General features: G+C 39.7%; 1 protein-coding gene across 2 annotated transcripts in view; it reads left to right on the plus strand.

The window, feature by feature from the left end:
* PTPRG (protein tyrosine phosphatase receptor type G) overlaps window positions 1-21,960 on the plus strand; it is a 730,473-nt gene that overhangs the window by 427,741 nt on the left and 280,772 nt on the right. For both annotated transcript variants that reach the window (XM_047778440.1, XM_047778433.1), the window contains exon 4: window positions 6,535-6,683. In XM_047778440.1, the coding sequence (XP_047634396.1) occupies window positions 6,535-6,683 (149 nt within the window). The remainder of the gene's footprint in view (window positions 1-6,534; window positions 6,684-21,960) is intronic.

Here is a 21,960-nt window from a genome sequence, read left to right on the forward strand (position 1 = left end):
TGGCTTTCTCCACTTGCCTCCACTACCCACAGGGGGCCTTTGCGTGGCCTTTTTCTTATGCTGTGCTCCCTCTTGTCAGCTCACTTCCTCCCTCAGGTCTATCCCATCGAGTCTTGTTGAAACCCCTGCCCCTTCTCCCATCAGGGGTTGGATGCTCATCTGTTTCCATCTGTCCCACTTGCAGGGTTGCTTCTCTTAACTCTTTCTTTGCTGGGCCTGTCTTTTCCACCAGGTGTACATTCTGTGAGGACAGGAACTAATGTATGATTTACTTACCTTTCCTTCCCCAGTAATTACTGGATAAATACTTGAAAAAATAAATTAGGGAGGTTAGTAGAAGGCTAGAACTAGAGTTGGTATGTCTTGACTTCCAGACTATATAGAGCATTTCCCTTTTTACCAGGAGCCCCAAACCATCCCCTGATGGACACTGAAATTGTGGGCGGTCTGGAGGTCTCATTATTACCATCCAGTATAATGGTAGTCTTTCCCCATCTTACAGTTAAAAATTGGTTGGGAAGTGGTAGAGGTAAGATTGTGAGGGGCTCATTTTCCTTCTCATCCATTTTTTTTTTTTTTAAATTTTGGTACCTGCTGCTGGTACCACTCAGGTTTTAGTGTGAGCATTTGCTTTAGGCTAGTATTGTATAGACACAGTTTAATTTATAAACAATTAGTGGATGCCCTGCAAAGAATGCTGTGAATGCCAGGTACTTGGTCATCCTGTCAATCACTGGAGAAAAGTAATTCCTTATCCGCAGTGTGGCTCCTACTTGCCCCTGCACCTGTGCCTGGCATTTTTTCCATTATGGGAAGTTCCAGGCCCAAGGGGAAATCTTTGGAAACTCTGTATCCTCTCCCTAGGATAATAGCTTTTCTAAACTACACTTATACGGTGGCATCTATTTTCTAAATATAATGTTCAGGTGATGTACAACATTAGAATTTGACTTCTGGGTACACTACAAAGAGATTACCACTATGTCTGGTTACCATCGGTCACCATACAGATGATGGTGACTTCACCTGTTTCGCCCACCCCTCAGCCTCTCTTCCCTCTGTAATCACTCATCTGATCTGTCTGTTTCCTTTTGTTTTATCTGTTCCTTTGTTTTTTGTTTTGTTTTGTTTTATATTCTGCTTATAAGTGAAATCACACATTTGTCTTTCTCTTTCTGGCTTATTTCACTTAGCCTAACACTTTCAAGCCCATTCATAATGTTGTAAACAGCAGAATTTCATTCTTTTTATGGATGAGTAGTATTCCATTGTATATACATATACCACATCTTCTTTATCCATTTATCTATCAATGAACACTTGGGTTATTTTCATATCTTGGCTGATTTAATAATGCTGCAGTTAACATAGGGGTGCATATATATTTCAGAATTTTTTTCATATGTTTCGGGCAAATATCCAAGTGGAATAGCTAGGTCATATAGTATTTCTACTCTTGTTTATTGTTACTGTTTTTCATAGTGGAAAAATTGCCACCATATGTGCTCAAGGAGTTTTCTCTCTTTTTTTTTTTTCACACCCTAGCCAATACTTATTTCTTGTTTTTTTGTTTGTTTTTGACTGTAGCTGTTCTAACATGTATGAGGTGATATCTCATTGTGGTTATGCTTTGCATTTTCCTATTAGTGAAATTGAACATATTTTCATGTTCCTGTTGGCCATCTGTATATCTTCTTTGGAAAAATGTTTATTTAGATTTCTCTGTCCAATTTTCAGTTGAGCTGTTTGGTTTGTTTTTGTTTTTGTTGAGTTATATGAGTTATTTGTATTTTTGATATCAACCCCTTATCAGATATATGAACTGCATATATCTTCCCTCTTTCAGTAGGTTGCCTCTTCATTTTGATAGTTATTTCTTTCACTGTGCAGAAGCTTTTTAATTTGGTGTGGTCCCATTTGTTTATTTTTGCTTTTCTTTTTCTTGCCTTTGGAGTAGGATGCACAAAAACATCAAGAAGATCCATGTCAAAGAGCTTAACCCCGATGTTTTCTCCTAGAGATTTTATGATTTCAGTTCTTTTACACTGAAGTCTTTCATTCATTTTGAGTTAATTTTTGTGTATGATGAAGATCATTCTAGTTTCTTTCTTTTTCATGCAACTGTCTAGTTTTCCTAACACTGTTTATTGAAAAGACTGTCCTCTCTGCATCATACATTCTTTCTTCTTTTGTTGTAAATTAATTGTCCATATATATGTGGGTTTATTTGGGGGCTTTTATAGTGCTATCTTCATGGTATAATATGATGAATTAATTACTGTTCTGTGCACTCTTTGTCAACCTTGTGATCTCATAAAAAAAGACTTGTTGCATTATTCCAGTTTTACAAAATAGGAACTGAAGTACTCAGAAATGCAGTAATTTTCTCCCACCTGGATAGGGGCAGAAATTTGATCTAGGGCTCAAATTCAGACCCAACTGTCTCCAGAATCCAGCTCCATTTATGCACCCATGCTCATTAATTTTACTTCCTGTATCAGAAGGGTGTAGACCCTAAAGTCCTTAAGTGGCTACTGCTATAGATTTTGAACTCTAGGCTAATAAACCCTAAATTTGAAGCCCACAGTTCCTTCTACTGCCATTATTCTGCTCTGATTTCATCACAATCCATATTAACAATTGGACCACCAGAGGGCCTCTTTCTACAAAATGCACACCTAGGTAACTTTCCTGCCTCCTCCTAGCCCATCATTCTCTAGTCCTTAGCTGTTGCTTGCTACATTCCTAAATGTCATCTTATCCAGATTCAACTCTTAGTACTATTATTTTAAGACTTAAATTAAAATGTATTTATTTATGAATTATCATAGTATTATTTACTTGCTTTTTTCTTTCAGTTGACTCATTCGATTTTAATTAAATGAATTAATTTTGAAAGGAAACATTTTAACACCTATTTGATATGAATAGACTTATGTCAAAAATTATGTCTATAATCTATGAAAATCAAAAGTACCAACGTTATTAAATTCTAGCTTAAATATTTACTTTTCAATATCAGGAAACAAATGCATATCATTGAAGGGTGGAGGGCATGTTATCAAATTGTGATTTTCTTTTCATGTGACCAGAAGGATAGGAATAATAATCTTCCTTCCACTGAGAAATCTTTTTTACTCAGTGTTTTAGTGAATTCAAAGCAGCTGCTCAACACTTAAGATGTCAAGTATTTGGGCCACACCCATCTTTGCTTTTTGTTAACCCTGCCGGATTACATTTTTCGTGGCAAAGACAATATTGGTCTGAAAGTGGGGAGTTGCCCTTCTTTGTTGCACAGGAGCTCCAACCGTGTCTCCAGAAATTAGTTTGACAATAACCCGCACTGAGTGTGTTTGCTGAATCTCTGACACTGTGTTTAGTGCTTTCTGTGTGTGGTTTCCTTTAGGCATTGAAATAGCCTCACCAGGAAGGCACCATTACTGCCATTTGAATAATGGGGGAAACTGAGACACAGAGAAGTCAGGTAACTTGCCCGAGGTCACACAGCTGTTAGGTGGTTGAAGGAGAGTCTAACCCATCTCTGTCCATGGTGTAAACTCATGGCTGTTAGCATTCTGTGCTCTGTAGCAACTGCCTTGGGTACATTTTGTTGTAAAATAGAGCCCTATTATCCTTGGTCATCAGTGAATTGTTACATTGTGGCTGGGTAGGTTCTGTCTTCTTGGCAGTGTTATTTGTAAACAGAATATAAGCTGCTGTTGGAAGGTAGAGGCAGTTACAGTGCAGGTAGCAAGCTGTGTGCTCTAGTAAGAAGTACTGTGAAATGAGAAATGAGATTAGTGTTTCAGATTGTACAGTTCCCTAATTATGCTTTTAATTATTCATATAAAACAAGTAAAATGACCCCTGACAGAGACATAAATGATTTAGGTAAAATTAAATATTTATAAGATGCTGTTGAGTCCCTGGATGTATTGTAACAGATGTATTCAAAATGCTTTGCCTTAGTCCTTTGGATGCAGAATGTTAGGTATAGAATTTGTAAAAGGCTTAGAGTAATCAACAGTGTTTAAGACAGTACTGAGCTTGTTCCTAGGTGTTTTGGCTTTGGAACATTGATTTAATGTAATAGTTTATCTTTTAAAATATATTGTATTCTAGGGAATCACCAAATGACAGCTCTTCCTGCTTATTCCTACTTTTTTATAATGCTTAAAAAAAAAAATCAGGAGTTCCCTTGCTGGCTCAGTGGAAACGAATATAACTAGCATCCATGAACACGCAGGTTCCATCCTTGGCCTCTCTCAGTGGGTTAAAGGATCTGGTATAGGCCAGCAGCTACAGCTTTCGTTCAACCCCTTAGTCTGGGAAGCTCCATATGGTGTGGCCCTAAAAAGACAAAAGAAAAAGAAAAAGCAAAACCAAAAAATCAAAATGAGATGAATATTCCAGGACATGTGAAAATTACATCCAAATTTTACTGTGCGTAAGTACAGTTTTATTGCAGCATAACCTCACCCGTTTATTTACATACTGTGTTTGTTTGCTTCTTGCTATAAAGACTAAGTTGACTAGTTGCAGCCAGGTGCGTAGGACCCATAAAGCCTTAAATATTCATTATCTCACCTTTTACACAAAAAGTTTGCCAACCCTTCTAAACCATGCGTAGTACACAGTAAATGTAGAACAGTGCTGCAGTAAGTTCAATCAGCATAAGAAACACTGGCGTTTACTTCTCTGTCTCACTAATTGAATGTTCACTGTATATTTTTTCAGAAGCTGGAGAAAAAACTGCCTTTTGAATGCAAAAAAAAAAAAAAAGGATTTATACAAGCAGATTTCCTTCACTTGCTTTTGATGCTTCCTTTGTATAGAAAAGTGCTGAACCTAATTGTACTTATTTTAGAAATGGGTCATTAGTCTAGTCCCTATCTTTTATGGTGACCTAATTTTCATGGAGGGTTTCTCTCTAAGGCTTGAACTGAGAACTCTTGAGGAAGAGGAGACAACGAGGACATGCAAGCTTTCCCCTGCCTTAAACAGGCTTGGCTTTTGATCATAAACAATTCAGCATACTGGTTGGCACTTTATGCTTAGTTAGCAACCAATGAGTGTTTGTTGAAAGAATGAATGAATTCATTTTATTTTATTTTATTTTATTTTATTTTATTTTACTTGCACCTACAGCATGGGGAAGTTCCTGGGCCAGGAATCGAACCTGTGCCACAGAAGTGACATAAGCTGCAGCAGTGACAGTGCTGGATCCTTAACCTGCTGAGCCACCAGGGAACTCCAGAGTAAATTCATTTTAGACAACAACAAAAAAAGGGGGGGTGTATCACCTATAAAATAAAATCTCTTTTTTGTCCCCTTGGATATTATGTTCTTTTTGAAAAAATAATTTTTCGGCTGGTATAAATCTGAGTTCTTTTTTCTCCTTTTTTTTTTTTTTTTTCACTTGTTTCACAGAAGATGTGACTTTGAAATTTAGGGTTAGAAATGATTGAGGTTCTCTATGTTAATAACTTTTTTTTTTTTTGGTCTTTTTAGGGCCATACCCATGGCACATGGAGGTTCCCAGACAAGGGGTAGAATTGGAGCTGTAGCCACTGGCCTACACCACAGCCATAGCAACGTCAAATCCAAGCCACATCTGTGACCTACACCACAGCTCATGGCAAGGCTGGATCCTTAACCCACTGAGCCAGTGATCGCACCTGCCTCCTCAAGGATACTAAATCCTCATGGATACTAGTCAGACTTATTATGTGTTCTTTCTGGTGAGCTAAGCCAAATTTTCTTGTACTTAGAATCAAAAGAATTAGTAAAGTCAATCAAAAGAGTTGGTAAAGTTTATCTAATAGTTATTTGAGTGACACAAAGAATAGAATTTTCACTGTATTTACGTAGACACCATTCCCAAATGTGAATGCAATCCCCAATCCCAGCTAGCTTCTCACTGTTGTTGCCTTAATATTGGTAGAACCTGCAAATTTTATTTCCTGATGTCTTGTTTAAATTTTCTGATCAAAGAAACATGTCTTTTGTATCCAGCCTATATATTTCCCATCTTATACCAGACCTTGAATCTTGGAGTAGCCCAGGAATCTCCCTTTTCAGATAATTTTGATCATCAAGCAGATTTAGGAAATCCTGATTCAGAGCTACTTACTCTGTCATTGTCTCTGTTTTTTTTTAATTTATTTTTTTCAACAGTGAAATGGATAAGAAATTCTGCGAGCAGGGTCACCATGCTGTTCAGTAGAAAATTGACAGAACACTGTAAACCAGCTATAATGAAAAAATAAAAATCATTATATTAAAAAAAAAGAAAAGAAATTCTGCCACCATGCCCTGGGAATTTTCATGAGTTAGAGTCAGCTGGTTCTTGAGAACATTCTGCAGCTAGAAGGTGCTGATTTATTCAGACTAATGTTTTTTTGGCTTGCTTTTTAACAGGTACATGAAGAAAGAATTCACATCATGTAATCACATACTTGATTTGAAGCAACAGAAGAAATCTTTAAAGTTTGGTTTTGAAACTCATTTCCCTTTCCCTTCTGCTTTGCACAGTTGCCATCCTTCTGAAAGATGACTATTTTGTCAGTGGCGCTGGCCTGCCTGGCAGATTCAAGGCTGAGAAGGTGGAATTTCACTGGGGCCACAGCAATGGCTCTGCGGGCTCTGAACACAGCATCAATGGCAGGAGGTTTCCTGTGGAGGTGAGAGAATCTTGAGATGTCAAGTGTGGCTGTGCTTTGGGTCCTTAATGAGATGCTTTCTCTTCATCCCAAGTCATTTTGCAAACCAAACTTGTACTGTCCCTGCCCTTGTCTCAGGAAATCTTTAATAGGCAGCATGATAGGTGGATATCCATCCGCAAGTTTTTCACCTTTGTTTAACTGATGAAGCCTGTAGAAGTTGTGGATATCATGGTTAAATGGACTCACCCAAGTTGATGGTTTCAAACCACTGGTTTCACTTGACACAGTTTCTTTCTTTTTTATTTTTAATTACTCAATGAATTTTATTACATTTATAGTTGTACAACCATCATCACAACCAAATTTTACAGCATTTCCATCCCAAATCCTCAGTATATCCCCCAACCCCCCCAACCTCTCTCATTTGGAAACCATAAGTTTTTCAAAGTATGTGTGTCTGTTCTGCAAAGAAGTTCATTCTGTCCTTTTTTCAGATTCCACATGTAAGTGATAGCATCTGATGTGGGTGCCTCACCATCATCTGACTGACTTCACTTAGCATGATAATTTCTAGGTCCATTTATGTTCCTGCAAATGCCATTATTTCTTTCCTTTCGATGGCTGAGTAACATTCCATTGTGTGTATGAACCACATCTTTTTTATCCACTCCTCTGTCAATGGACATTTAGCTTGTTTCCGTATCTTGACTATTGTAAATAGTGCTGCAATGAACACTTGAGTACATGTATCTTTTCGAGTAATGGTTTTCTCTGGATAGATGCCCAGGAGTGGGATTGCTGGATCAAATGTTAATTCTATTTTTAGTTTTCTGAGGAATCTCCATACTGTTTTCCACAGTGGTTGCACCAATTTACATTCCCACCATAGTGTAATAGGGTTCCCTTTTCTCCATACCCTCTCCAGCATTTATTGTTTGTAGACTTTTGGATGATGGTCATTCTGGCTGGTGTAAGGTGGTATCTCATAGTGGTTTTGATTTGCATTTCTCTAGTAATTAGTGATGTTGAACATTTTTTCATGTGTTTTTTGGCCATCTGTATGTCTTCTTTGGAGAACTGTCTGTTTAGATCTTCTGCCCATTTTTTGATGGTGACACAGTTTCTTTTCCCTGTCCATTTCTGAAACCCTGCTTTCTGGAGGTGAAATTCTGTACAAAACTCTGGTAACTTGGGTTTTCACCCTTTAGAAAAGAGAAAAGATAGTTGATACCTGAAGAGGAATCTCAGAACAGTCTCTCAGAAGGGAAGCTGTTTTAAGGTTTGTGTGCCATCAAGAAAGAGGCAGTTGACCAGTGGTCCTGTGACTTGCTGTTAACTTTGCTGGGATCTATGGTGACATTTCACCACCACTGTGTCAGTTTTCTCAAAGATCCATGCTGCAAGACCACAGAAAGGGTGGGTGCAGTAGGTTATGTGTTTCTTTTTGGTGAGGGAGGGAGAGAGCAAGTCTCCAAATTCCTTTTAAAATCTTTAGTGGGATAACACATCCATTCTACTGCCAGCCTTATTTTTATACCTTTAATCATGGTCAGAATATGGATATTCTCTCACTGGGACAAACATATTTGTTGGTTGTTTGGATGCCCATGTGGTAAGCTTTACAAGTTTATAGAAGAGAGTGGGTTTGTATTCAAAACTGTGGCTGGACTCAAATATGGGGTGACAACTCTTAGTGTTTTATAGCTTGTATAAGTCATGACCTACTTTGATCATGTGTTGAATACTTTACATCCCCCTCCACAGAGAAAATACGTGTATGTGCACACAGATTTGCCCGTAATTTATAGGAACTCATCACTCACCCTTGCTTCCTAAGCCATTCATGGATCCTCTAGGCAACCTTGAAGCTTAGCTGAAAGCCCCTACAAGATCAGAAAATCAATAGTGTTTCTATGTTTACTGGAGTTCCCGTTGTGGCTCAGCGGAAATGAATCTGTCTAGTATCTGTGAGGATGCAGGTTCAATCCTTGCCTTGCTCAGTGGATTAAGGATCCAGAGTTGCCATGAGTTGTAGTATAGGTCGCAGATGTGGCTCCGATCCGGTGTTGTGGCTGTGGCGTAGGCCGGCAGCTTCAGCTCCATTTGGACCCCTAGCCTGGGAACCTCCATGTGCCATGGGTGCAGCCCTAAAAAAGACCAAAAAAAAATTTATAGTATTGCTATGTTTATAGACACTTATATTCACATATCGATTTGTTTCTTATCCATGATTGCTGTAGAAACCTGAGGTATACATTCTGAGAAAGTGCTGCATGTTTTTTCTTGTTTATCAGACAAATTCTCAGTATCAGAATTTTTTCTGTGTTAGGATTTCTCTATCTCTATGACTTCTTGTCCTAGTCACATTAATTATATGGTTTACAGAGTAGGTTTTCTACTTAATGGGTTCACTTTATCCTTTTATATTATATGAATCATTTCTTAAGAAATCTTAGTTTTGGGAGTTCCCGTCGTGGCGCAGTGGTTAACGAATCCGACTAGGAACCATGAGGTTGCGGGTTTGGTCCCTGCCCTTGCTCAGTGGGTTAACGATCCGGCGTTGCCGTGAGCTATGGTGTAGGTCACAGATAAGGCTTGGATCCTCTGTTGCTGTGGCTCTGGCGTAGGCTGGCAGTGACAGCTCCCATTAGACCCCTAGCCTGGGAACCTCCATATGCCGTGGGTGCGGCCCAAAGAAATAGCAAAAAGACAAAAAAAAAAAAAAAGAAATCTTAGTTTTATTTGTACTTGGAAAACTTATTCTGAGAAGCAAAATTACATCAGATTTTTAAGTTTGGGGTTTCCCTTGCCTTTGCTGGCCAGTTCCCACTGGCAGTGTGAGTTGAAGGAAAGTTTGTGTTCCACTAGCATTGTTCTGATGCCTCTTTATCTTAGAATTGGGTTACCATTTGTTCAGTCAATGTTGTTCCAGACAAAAGACCTGGGATTGAAAGTTTGAAAACTTAATTTGGCAGCTGCCTTGGAAAAGAAAAACTCTGAAAAAGATTCACAGGACAGACTTGTGGTTGCCAAGGAGGAGGAAGGGTAAGGAGTGGAAGGATTGGGAATTTGGGATTAACATAGGCAACTAGTGTATGTAGAATAGATAAACAACAAGCTTCTACTCTTTAGCACAGGGAACTATATTCAGTATTCTGTAATAAACGGTAATGGAAAAGAATATATAAAACAATATATATGTGTGTGTGTATGTAACTGAATCACTTTTCTGTCCAGCGGAAATGAACACAACATTGTAAATCCACCATAGTTTAATAAAGTAAAAAAAAAAATTTTTTTTTAAAAGGAGTTCCTGTTGTAGCTCAGTGGGTTAGGAATCTGACTAGCATCCATGAGGATGTGGGTTCAATCCCTGGCCTCGCTCAGTGGGTTGGAGATCTGGCATTGCTTCAAACTGTGGCGTTGTTCGTGGATATAGCTCAGATCTGGCATTGCAGAGGCTGTGGTGTAGGCCAGCAGCTGCAGCTCCAATTTGACCCTGAGCCTGGGAACTTCTTTATGCCATGGGTGTGACCCCAAAAAAAGGAAAAAAGAGAAAAACTCTTGCAGAAGGAACAGGAACTTCTTCCTCATTCTTAACCACATCCCCTAATGTCTGTATCCTCCTCTTCTATTCTGGAGAATTGAAGAGACTAGATATATATTCTTTTGAAAACTGACTACTTTAAATGAATTTTTTTTTCTTTTTACTCAAAGAGTACCATGAAATTCAGAAACTAATTAGAAATGGCAGCCACAATGCCCAGAATTACTGTTTGACCAAGTTACTTGAATATATTTCTTCTAAGTAATGTTAGATGGTAAGGCTGCCTATATTAATTGGTTCCTCATTGAAGCCCATCTGGTTCTTAGGGTTTTTTTTTTTTTTTTTTTAATGTGATAAACATGTTAAATTACTTAGTGGTTATATTTGGAGGAACTTGAATTTCAAAGAGCAAAGGTTACGGGATCAAATCTAACTTTAACATATGTACACAAAAGTTGCCCACTTTCATGCAAAACATATCTGTAATATTTTATGTTAAATTGCTTTGAGTTTTTTATTAACACCAACTCTCCTTCAGATTTTCACACCGAACATCTCAGTCTTGGCTTGTTTCTTTCCACAGAACTGTATTGCATTTTCAAGAAAGTAAAATGAAAGTGAGAAAATCATGATGTACCGTGTAGTAATTGATCAGCAATGGGGACATTATTTATTTGTCTTGTATACAGATTCAGAGTTGAGTCATTGATTGGGCTGGCATTGGTAGAATACAGCAATATTCTTATCCGGTGACAATATCCTCCTTCTCAGAGAACTTTAGGCATTTTCAGGGGACATTTTTGATTGCCACTACTGTGGGCAGTGGAATGCTATCCAGATTCTGGCGGGTAAAAGCCAGAGATGCTGCTAAACATTCCAGTTCATAGGTCAAGCCCCCACAACCAAGAATGAACCAGCAAAATGTAACAGTTGGGCAACTCCGGAGTATGTTTAGTGAAATCCAGCTTTCCGTTACTTATGTGACATTGTTTTAAGTAGTTTGAATAGAGAGGACTTATGGAAACTCTGTTCCATCCTTTTGCAGTTTTTAGAGAGGAGATGACCTTTACCTTATGGGTCAGAGCATTGCTGGTCCTGGCTCCTTTAGATTCCAGTTGCAGTAGAGGCGTGGCCTTGGATATATCAAAAGTTGCCTCCATGCTCCTGCAATGCAGGTTGAATTTTAAGCATATGCCCCACAAAATTCTGGATCTCCTCCCTGAGGGCAAGTTGCAACAAACCCAACTTTGTAGGTTTTTCTGCTTCCCAGGAATTCTTTGAGGTCATCTCCAACAACTTTGTCCACATCCAGAAATTAAGCCTCTCCACACTCTCCTGGCCGAAATCCTGGACTCAGTCTTTTAGCTCTACGTTTAAAAACATCCAGTCTGATAGAAAAATAAATGTCTGTATAGAAACAAAATAAAAGCCCTTTGATAGTAGCATTCTTTATAGTTTAGTTTAAGTAGAAAAAGAAAGTTGAGGAGTTCCCATCATGGCTCAGCAGAAATGAATCTGACTAGTATCCATGAGGATGCATGTTCGATCCTTGGCCTTGCTCAGTGGGTTAAGGATCCGGACTTCCTGTGAGCTGTGGTGTAGGTCGCAGACACAGCTTGGATCTGGAATTGCTATGGCTGTGGCGTAGGCCAAAGGCTACAGCTCTGACTCGACCCCTAGCCTGGGAACCTCCGCATGCCACAGGTGCAGCCCTAAAAAAGACAAAAAAGAAAAAGAAAAAGAAAGTTGAAATCAGATGACAAGGCTGTGCCTAGGTGACTAAACCCACTTTGGACCCTCGTTTGCACTCACTTCCTCCTATTTAGTTTTTTTATTTTGTTTTTGTTTTTATTTTATGTTTGTTGGTTAGTTGGTTGGTTTTTGTTTTGTTGTATTTTAGTTTTGGCCACCCTGCAGCATATGGAGTTCCTGGGCCAGGGATCAGATCGGAGCCACAGTTGCAACCTATGCTGCAGCTGTGGCAATGCTGGATCCTTAATCCACTGCCCGAGGTGCTGGGCTGGGGATTGAACCTGCATCCCAGCACACCAGAGACACCGCCAATCATGTTGTGCCACTTATTAGCCTTATGTCTTGTCTAACAGCAAAGTGTTCTTGAGCGCTTCTGTCCTTTAGATGCTGAGTTACAGAGCTGAAGCAGGGTCCTACTTCAGCAGAGTCAAAATATTTATATTCTAGTCATTTACACAGAAATGACCAAGCAGTTATATAAAGAACTGTGTAATATCAGTTGTGATATAGTCTCTGAAAGAGAGGGGCTTTTTATCATGAGATGAGGACCCTGGTGGAAACAGATATAAAGATTTAAGATATTATTAAAATAAGGGAAGAGATTAATTGGAGCCTGCCCGTGGAACAGGGACATGCAAAGGCCCTGAAACAGATAATACTTGGTAAATTAAAGGAATAAAGAAAGGTCTATGGAGCGGGGGGCGTATGGATAGGCAGGATAACAGCCCCTCCTTGCAAAATGTCTACACACAAATCTTTGAAGCCTGCAAATATAGTTATTACTTTACATGACAAGAGGGACTTTGCAGATGTGACTCAGTATCCTTAAGGTCCAAAGGCTCAAATATTTCAGTGATTAAACAGTGATACTCGAGTTTTTCCATGGCTAGTCCACTTTGTATTATCTCTCAAACCAGTCATCTGTGATGGTTCCTACCCTATCCCAAGTTTTCTTCCTACCCTATACTCATTCCCTGTTTTAAATAAAAGTCCACATAGCACTAATAGGAACTGAGTCATGTGGTGTTTCCGCTAATAACTGAAGTTGGAGTTAATGCAAAGAGAAACCTCCAGATAAAACCTCTGAGAGCTCCATTAAGGTGGAGGCTCATTGCATGCTTATGGTCTGAGGTAATTAAAATCTTGTTTATTACAATGAGAGATCGCAGGAGTTGTTGATTCAGACTTATTGGTGCTTTATGAGTTGAAGTCTTCAACAAGCTTAAATGATCCAAATTGATTGTATGTGCCCTTTCCAGTGAAACTCACAGCTGCTTCATTTCAGCTCCACTTAGAGAATCTTAGCAAGTGAATGGAGGCAAAGACATTTTTCCTAATACATACCAGGCACACATTACCATATGGTATAGGTCTACAATCCCTTAGCTGAGACCCTTGAGGCCAGATGTTTTAGAATTCAGAATCTTTTCTAGAGAGGCATGATGGTACATATGCTAAATATATTTACACAGGGACACGTTGTGGGGTCTGGGACTATACCCCTTTGAATGCATTCATATTTCTGCAGCATGCCGATGAATATTCACACTAAGTGGGAAATGTCAATATTCAAAGTAGCTTCACATTTCTTCGCATCAGATATTACTATTGAATTAGTTTTTGCACCAAATCATAACAATCACCATCCCTTTGATCTTGGAGGCTTTTGAGATTTCATAGTCACTAATAAAGAATTTATGGACCTGTGTGGCACTGGTGGTTTATGCTCTCAAAGAGCATGGTTTTCTCCACCCATGACACAAGCACTGAATTATTTGTCTACCTGGTGGTTTGGACACGTACAGGTGCTACTCTCATCTTGCTCCCCGCTCAGTCCTGGTTTTGTACAACATTCTTGGTCAGAGTTAAGGTTTATCCAAAGTTGGAGAAGTTGCTAGTGGAAGGCTGACTTGTTCTGTGATTCATTCCCACTCTGTTTGGGCCTGCAGTCACTTCCCTTTCCACGTCTGTGAGTGTGTTACCTTGACCTGCTCCTGTGTTCCCTTCCGTCTGCCCAGCCCCTGACTTCCTACCTAGAGTCAGACTCCCTGGTTTGCTTTTCATCTTGTGAAGTAGGTCCTGGTTCTTCCAGTGCTTTTGTTACAACCTGGTTATCTGGGTCTCTTGCCTGGGACCACTAGGTAATATCCAGGGCACCCTCATCCCTCTTCCTTCTCCCAGGTGAGCTCACGCCCCTGTGCCACAAAACGATTGTTTAGTGTTTCTATCTTGCTTTGTCATTAGAGAAAACTGTCATTAAAGAGAGTTTAAGATATTTTCTATTAAACATAACTTCCATAGCGTCACACTTTTTTCTTTTGCCCTGCCTTGTACTTTATTTAAATTCCTGCAGTTGTTTCAGGTTCTCTGAAAAGCTGCTTTGTACACAGAGTGAGTCCTAAGTTGATGGAACTCAAGGCAGGGCCTGGTTTCCTTGTCCTGCACCCTCATGGAACACAGGATGTGTTAAAGAGATTGATTATCTGGCTATTTGGCAGTATAGCCAATAGTGTTTTTCTCCAATGATTTCCATCAAATGGCAAGGGAATTGCTTGGAATTTAATTAATGAGTTGATTGAAATAAAGATTCCATTTAAGAGCAGACTGTTTCATCCTTTACTGGCTAAGATATTTAATTTCCATCTGGCTGATCTTTTGTATGTATGTCCTGTGTTAATTAAGAAGAGCATTCGAGGAGGGCCGGGTACCTAGAGTATGCTCAGTGGAGAAGTTTGTGCCTGGTTCTGCAGAGCTGGAGAGTGGGTTTTGTATGGTAGAAGCAAGAAGCCTAGGTCCCCCGGTGTACTAAAGCTCCATGATGCCTGACAACCATCATCACGCACAGTCATCCTAAGGTATGAACTGTCTCAGGGCTGTTTGATGGTATGTCACCAACAGGTGGAGTCCAGTAATGATTGAATGGTACTGAGACAAGCAAATGACCCTCTCTGAATAGAAACATTGGTTACATTAGACCATATTCTCAAGATAGAAACTTGATGATAGGTGCAGGGGGCTTGAACAACCAAAGGGAAGACCTGGGAGTGATGATGGTGTTGGAGGTGGTACTGGTGTTACCTGCTCAGGTCCTTGGGCTCTTTAATCAATAGGAATTGCTAAGAGGCCACATGAGGAATGCAGGTGAAGCTTTTTGGGAACTCATGCTGAGGGAGCCTGAGGAGGACAGGCTGGTTTCTTAAATGGGGTGAGAATAGGGTGGATCGGTGAGTCAGGCCAGAAGGGTGGTTTAGGTGGTCTGCTCAACCCTTTGGTGATGCTGTGTGCAGGGATCATGCATGACACCCTGCTTTTGCTCTCAGCACCTCAGAAATGGCAGTTGGTTAGTGGCCCTTCTGTATCTTCTTGGTCATAATTGCCCCGACCACACATGCATGCAGTTACTTTTCATCCTACCTAGTTTCTCTGTACTCTGTTGCTGGAGGAGATCTGTCCACTTGGTGATCTCTCCAGTCAAGTGTCCCAGGTCCCGGATCCCAGCCTGTGTCACTGGTGGTTGTGATTGTAATGATCATATTACAGTACAGACACCATTTAGCAAGTGTAAGTTACCTGTATCTGGAATGTTTCAGATACTACCTTGTTTAATTTTCTCACCAGCCTTGGAAAAGAGGTGCTCTTATCATACACATCTTTTAAAATGGCACAGCCGAGTTTCTAGAACACTAAGTGTCCTCACTGAGCTTTACTGTTAGTACTTCAGAATCCGAGTTGTAGCATCTTCAAAATCCAAACTAGCATTTGTTTTATGTTGATAGCTTATTTTGGTGTTTTTCTTGTCATCACCTTAGGTTGTTTTTAGGATAAGCAATGAAGTTGAAATAATTCTGTTAGAATCTGTTTTTTGTTTGTTTGTTTGTTTGTTTGTTTGTTTAGGGCTGCAGCCTCAGCATATGGAAGTTCCCAGCCTATGGGTTGAATCGGAGCTGCACCTACACCACAGCCACAGCAACACCAGATCCAAGCTGCATCTACAACCTACATCACAGCTCACCACAGTGCTGGATCCTTAACCCACTGAGCAAGGCCAGGGATCAACCTGCATCCTCACGGATACTAGTCGGTCTCATTACTGCTGAGCCATGACAGGAACTCCAAGTTCTGTTGTAGTCATAACCACTTCTTACTGTACAGCAGGAAAGGAAAAAAACAAAACAAAACAAAGGGCTTCAAATGTTCAAAGATGACTGGACCAATAGTAAAAACATACATAGAGGAGAGGTGAAGGGAACAGAAAATGCCGTCAGCTCTTTGCCTGGAGATATCGATAGCAGACACTACACATTTTATCTGGCTTAACCTCTTTAGTCTATTTTTTATCACATAGAGAGCAACACTGTCTGACAGAAAATATAATGTGAGCCATACACAGTGATTTAAAATTTTTGGTAGCTAGCTTAAAAGAAGTAAAAAGAAAGAAGTGATTTCATTTGATTTTAATAGTTCATTTTATTTTAAACAATTTGTATTATACAATAATAATTGTTACAATCTTAATCATTATTATTTTTACCTGAATACCCTAAAGTTTTAATATTCCAACATATAATCAAGATAAAAAGTTACTGAGATATATTACATTCTCTTTTTTTATTTTTTTTATTATTATTTGTTTTAATAGTTATTTCCCCAATACAATTTTTTTTCTACTGTACAGCATGGTGACCCAGTTACACATACCTGTACACATTTTATTTTCACACATTATCATGCTCTATCATAAGTGACTAGATATAGTTCCCAGTGCTACACAGCAGGATCTCATTGCTAATCCATTCCAAAGGCAATAGTTTGTATCTATTAACCCCAAGCTCCCCAACCACCCCACTCCCTCCTCCTCCCCCACATTCTTTTTTTTTAATTGTCTTTTAAATCAATGTATATTTTACATGTAGAGCACATCTCAAGTCAGACTGTCCACATTTCAGAGGCTCAAGATTCACATGCAGTCCGTGGCTACTGTGCCCAGGACATACAGTGTTAAGGGTTCCCAACCTTGATGACAAAGTATAGATAATAAACTAGCCAAGAGATTAACAGAGGTTTTTTTTTTTTTTTTACAGTATTTAAAAAAAAGTTAAGTATAATTGATTTACAAGTTTATAAGAATTTCTGCTGTACAGCAAAGTGATCCAGTCATATATATATATATATATATATATATATTTTTTTTTTTTTTCCCCCTCATACATCATGTTCTATCACAAGAGACTGGATATAGTTCCCTGCGCTGTACCTGTAGAGCAGAAGTTCTTTATAAGAATCTTTTTGCTGAATTTGTGGTAATTTTCTTTTTATCTTCCAATGAAAAATGTATATATCCACTGTGGTTTACTTTTGTATTGGGATCTTGAAGAGGCTTCACCTGGATGTGATACAGGTTCTCTCTCTTTTTTTTTCTTTTAAGCTTTAAGGGTTTTTCCTGTTATTGTTTGTTTGTTTGTTTGTTTGTTTGTTTTTACAACATTTGTTCCCAGGGCTTTGAACCTTCTTCTCAGAGTCCATTTCCAGGCTGAGGAACTCAAAGAAAGCTGTCTGGGGAGACCTTTGTGCACTGAGGGCAGGGATGGACCTCAGGAGGCCCTATCAGATGTATTGTTAAGTTCCAGTCAAGAGGATTTATGTGCTTCTGGCTCGGAACACCCTCCCCCACACCTCCACTTTTTTGTGTGTGTCCTGTCAAAATGTGAGCAGGAAGGTTTCAAGCCATCTTAAATCTAAAGCCCTTAGCAAGTTCTTTAGTGCCATGTCACTCAGAAAGGACAGTGGGAAAGATTTATAAGGAATAGAAAGAAGTCAAGATTGAAAGAAAGTCTATTTTCTCGCTCCCCTTTAAATCCCTGGCATAGAATTTCATAGTGGCCCCTTTTAATGGAATGGAAGCTAACTCCTAAAGCTTCCCCCCTTCGGATGACATAGCCTGGCACTATGTTCAGCACAGACACTGCTCTGGGTACATTTCCGCAATAGACAGAGACCAGCTGGGCAAATTCACCAAAACCATGTTTTAGTTAAAAATATAAATTTTATCTCTTGAATGTTTGAGGATGTCTTAGAAGACAGGACTGTAAAACTCAGGTTAATACATGAAAGCCATTTGGGTTAATAGTAAAATAACTTCTAAATCCCAGCTTTTCGCTACAGATAGAGCTTCAATTTCTGAATCTTCCTATTAAAACCTTTACTTCATTGATTGATAAAGTTCAGTATTTGGGAATCTTCTTAATTTATGCCTCAGTGTTCACCATTCTCTAATCAAGGAAGGCTTAGGGTGAAAGAAAACTCGTTTCCTGCTCTCCTGACATTTCTTAGCCTGCTTCTGCCTTGGAATTTGCCTGTTTCTGTCTCTCTGTCTCCTTCTCTTTCCTTTTTCCTCCCTCTTTCTTTATCACTTTATTTAATTATATTTATTTTCTCACAGGATAAGTGTGGGCTGAAATATCATAACCATACATGTGCAGTTGTCTTCAGGCAAACATGCCTTCGGTCTGTTTTCTATATTCCTGTTACTAGATCTAAATGCTCTGCTTAAGCAGTGATTTGTGGTCAGATATATTTAGGAAGTGCTGCATGATCTGTAGCTTGATAATAAGCCAATATGATAATTCTTCAGAAATATTCTAATAAAGAAACTTCCTTAATTTTCATTTAACAGAGAATCTCCCAAAGTCAGGTGACCATGGAAATTTTATTTGTATCTTCTTTGAGACCAATAGTGAGGAGAATATATGCAGACATGCTGCGTCAAGTCGTTCTGAGGAAGGCCCTTTGCTACATCTACATGCTCTCTGTACAAATGTTTAAATGCCTTCCCTACATTCTTCCCTAGTTTGCAAATTGTCAGTAGCATTTGCTTATTCAGCTGATGAACAGAGCCTTCTCTATGCGGGACACAAAGTGACATGGCTGAGCTCTAGGGCCCCTTATTTCAACAGGTTCAAAGGCCCTGAGGCGGAAGCCTGCTTCCTGTTGGAGCAAGCAAGGGGGCAGAGTGATAGGATCGAAGTCAGGGAAACAGTTGAGGTCCTGATGATATGAGACCCCATGGGCCATGGAAGCTCTGTGGCTTCTCCTCCAGGTGAAATGGGAAGCCCTTAGAATGCTCTCAGCAAAGGAGTGACATTATCTGGCTTATATTCTAGAAGGATCCTTCTGGCTGCAATTGAACTTGGGCAGCAGAAGTCAGAAGATGATTGTACTATTTCAATAGAGATGGGGACATTGCCAGAGAAGGGTGTAGTAGGAAGAAGCTGAATTCTGATTGTTTTGAGGAAGCGTGTTAATCAGGGGAGATAGGATAGGGATGTTATCTCAGGTGATAAAGTTTGTATTTCTTGGTTGAAAAAAAAAGAATGATTCAAGGAGAGAAGAGCATGGATAAATGATGAGTCTGTAATATTTTATAGCATATTGTTTAGTTTTTAAGATTCTTTTAAATCTTTGGTTATATAATGTTCCAGTTGTATTTGTATAATAGGTATTTTTTGCCAGTTTTGATTACATACTGTATGTTATGCAATAAGGAAAAATGTAGCATAGAGAAATGATTAAATATGACAATAATAAAACACGCTATCTTCTAGAAGGATTCATTTGAGTTAATAGATGTAGAGTGCTGTCAGCAGGACTGGAACATTCTAAGAGCTTACTCAGTATTTGCATCAGGTCTAAATCCTGTCCTATGTGACTGCAGATCCTCAGTCCACTGTTTCCACCCAGCTTCAAGCCATCACTGTCTCTGACTTTGACCATTGCTGTAATTTCTTAAAAGGTCTCTCTTGCCCTTAGCCCCATCCGTTCTTTATCTAGTCACCAACGTTTTCTTTTAAACCCTTGAATCTCATTACATTTTTTTCTTTAAAATTCTCCTGTGGTTTCTAATCCCATGTTGGATAAATCCTAAGATCCTACCTCGCCTTGCAAAGCCCCGCTCGATCTGGCTTCTACTCCCCGGACCCCTTCCTCTTCCCACCTCATTTTCACCAGCTGCTTCCTCAGTCCACAATATTCTCTCCCTGATGATCCCTTCTTGTGGCTCGTTCCTTCCTTAATCCTACCCATAATGACATCACATGCTCTCTCCGCTCCCAACTCAGCCACTTTCTTTCCTATTACCAAGTTTCATTTTCTTCATAGCTCCTATCAGTTTCTGAAATTGCTTATTGATTTGTTTACTTGTTTATTAACTCACTCCTCTTCCCCTACTCCACCACTGTACACTGCGTGTAAGCTTCTAGAGGAGAGAGAGAGAGGTCTGTCTGTCTTGTTCACTGCTGCATCTCCGCTGCTGATGGATGCAGTCCTGTAAAAGGGTGAGCAGTATTACATATTAAGAAACCAACATTCTCCTATTGAATCTTCATCTTGCCCTCTCAGTGGTTTAAAGGGTGAGGAACTCTAATCCCTGAGAATGAAAAACACTTTCTGTTCATTCATAAGAAGGACATTTAAAGCAGCAAATCCTTCCCCCAGACCACCTTTTCAGTTAAGGATGTGAAAGACCCAAATAAATTAGTTACTCAGAAATAAACATATTCATTCTGTTGCCTCATGCTGCAAGGCTGAGAGCTAGTCATGTAGCTCAAAAAAATGATCTTTTTAAGGTCCGTTCTTCCAGAGTGGAGCTCTTACATTAACAACCATTGCATCTACATATTAAGACAGATTGTTCCAATTAGTCAGCGAGGTCTAGGTTTTTGAGAGCTGTTAATATGTACATGAGCAATTACTGTAGCAGAGTTAAAAGGTGTGCCTTTGGGAATTTTAGATTGAGATTATCTGTTTCATTTATGAACCAAAGCAGGAGCCCTGAGAATTGTTTCCTTTCTCTGCTAGCTCACTCACTAGAAGGTTCTCCAGTGCCCATACCCAAGAGTTATAAGGGTGCCAGGTTCCTCTCCTCTGCCCTGCTCACCCTGTCCCAGACCAGTGCCTTCTTCTGTGTTCCTTGAGAAACAGTCAGTGGGATGAGCATTTGGGGATTTCTTAGTGAACACAATAAACGAGCCTTCTGACTTCCAGGTACCTGAGACCAGCAGAGAGACTCTTAACAGAATTGACGTCGAAATCAAGTGGGCATTTTTTTTCATTTTTCAAAACCAAGTCCAAGTGATTACCACTCATTTCTAATTAATGGTAAAAGAGAAAGAAAAAAAATACTGAAAATGCTCCAATGATTTTCTACCTTCTGATAAAATTCTATGAGTTCTTCAGGTTAGTACTGTGCCTCTCCCCTGTGCTCTGATGCTTGCATGTGCTATCTCTTTGCTCAGTTTACGAGAATCTTCTGATATCAGCAGACACTGAATTTGAAGTCAAATAATAGGTGATTTGTAGATTCTGGGGGTGATACCCCTTCTTTCCAGTAGGCCAGTCTCTTTGAATGATTGAAGGTCACCAAGTCAATCTCCAATGTGCCTGAAATTCCTCCATTTGAGTTAAAGCATTGCCCCTTCTTCAAATGCTAATATAGGGGAAAGAGTATGAGAGTTCTGCCTTTTTTTTTTTTTTTTTTGTCTTTTTGCTATTTCTTTGGGCTGCACCCACGGCATATGGAGGTTCCCAGGCTAGGGGTTGAATCAGAGCTGTAGCCACTGGCCTATGCCAGAGCCATAGCAACGCGGGATCCGAGCCGCGTCTGCAACCTACACCACAGCTCACGGCAACGCCGGATCCTTAACCCACTGAGCAAGGGCAGGGACCGAACCTGCAACCTCATGGTTCCTGGTCGGATTCGTTAACCACTGCGCCACGACGGGAACTCCAGTTCTGCCTTTTTTGAACACTGTAATAAAACTCATCAGATCCTGCTCCAGTGGTAGCTAGCGAAGAGCAAGGCATCACTTGGAATAAGATGCCAAGGAGGTCAACTCTGCACACGGATGCGTGAGACACTTCCCATGGAAGAAAGGAGGCCTAGATACAGCATGAATGAGGCTGTGGACTGGGGAGAGGCAGTATGAATCCAGCAGTAATTAG

Source organism: Phacochoerus africanus, chromosome 1, assembly GCF_016906955.1.
Source record: "Phacochoerus africanus isolate WHEZ1 chromosome 1, ROS_Pafr_v1, whole genome shotgun sequence".
In the NCBI taxonomy this organism is placed as follows: Eukaryota; Metazoa; Chordata; class Mammalia; order Artiodactyla; family Suidae; genus Phacochoerus; species Phacochoerus africanus.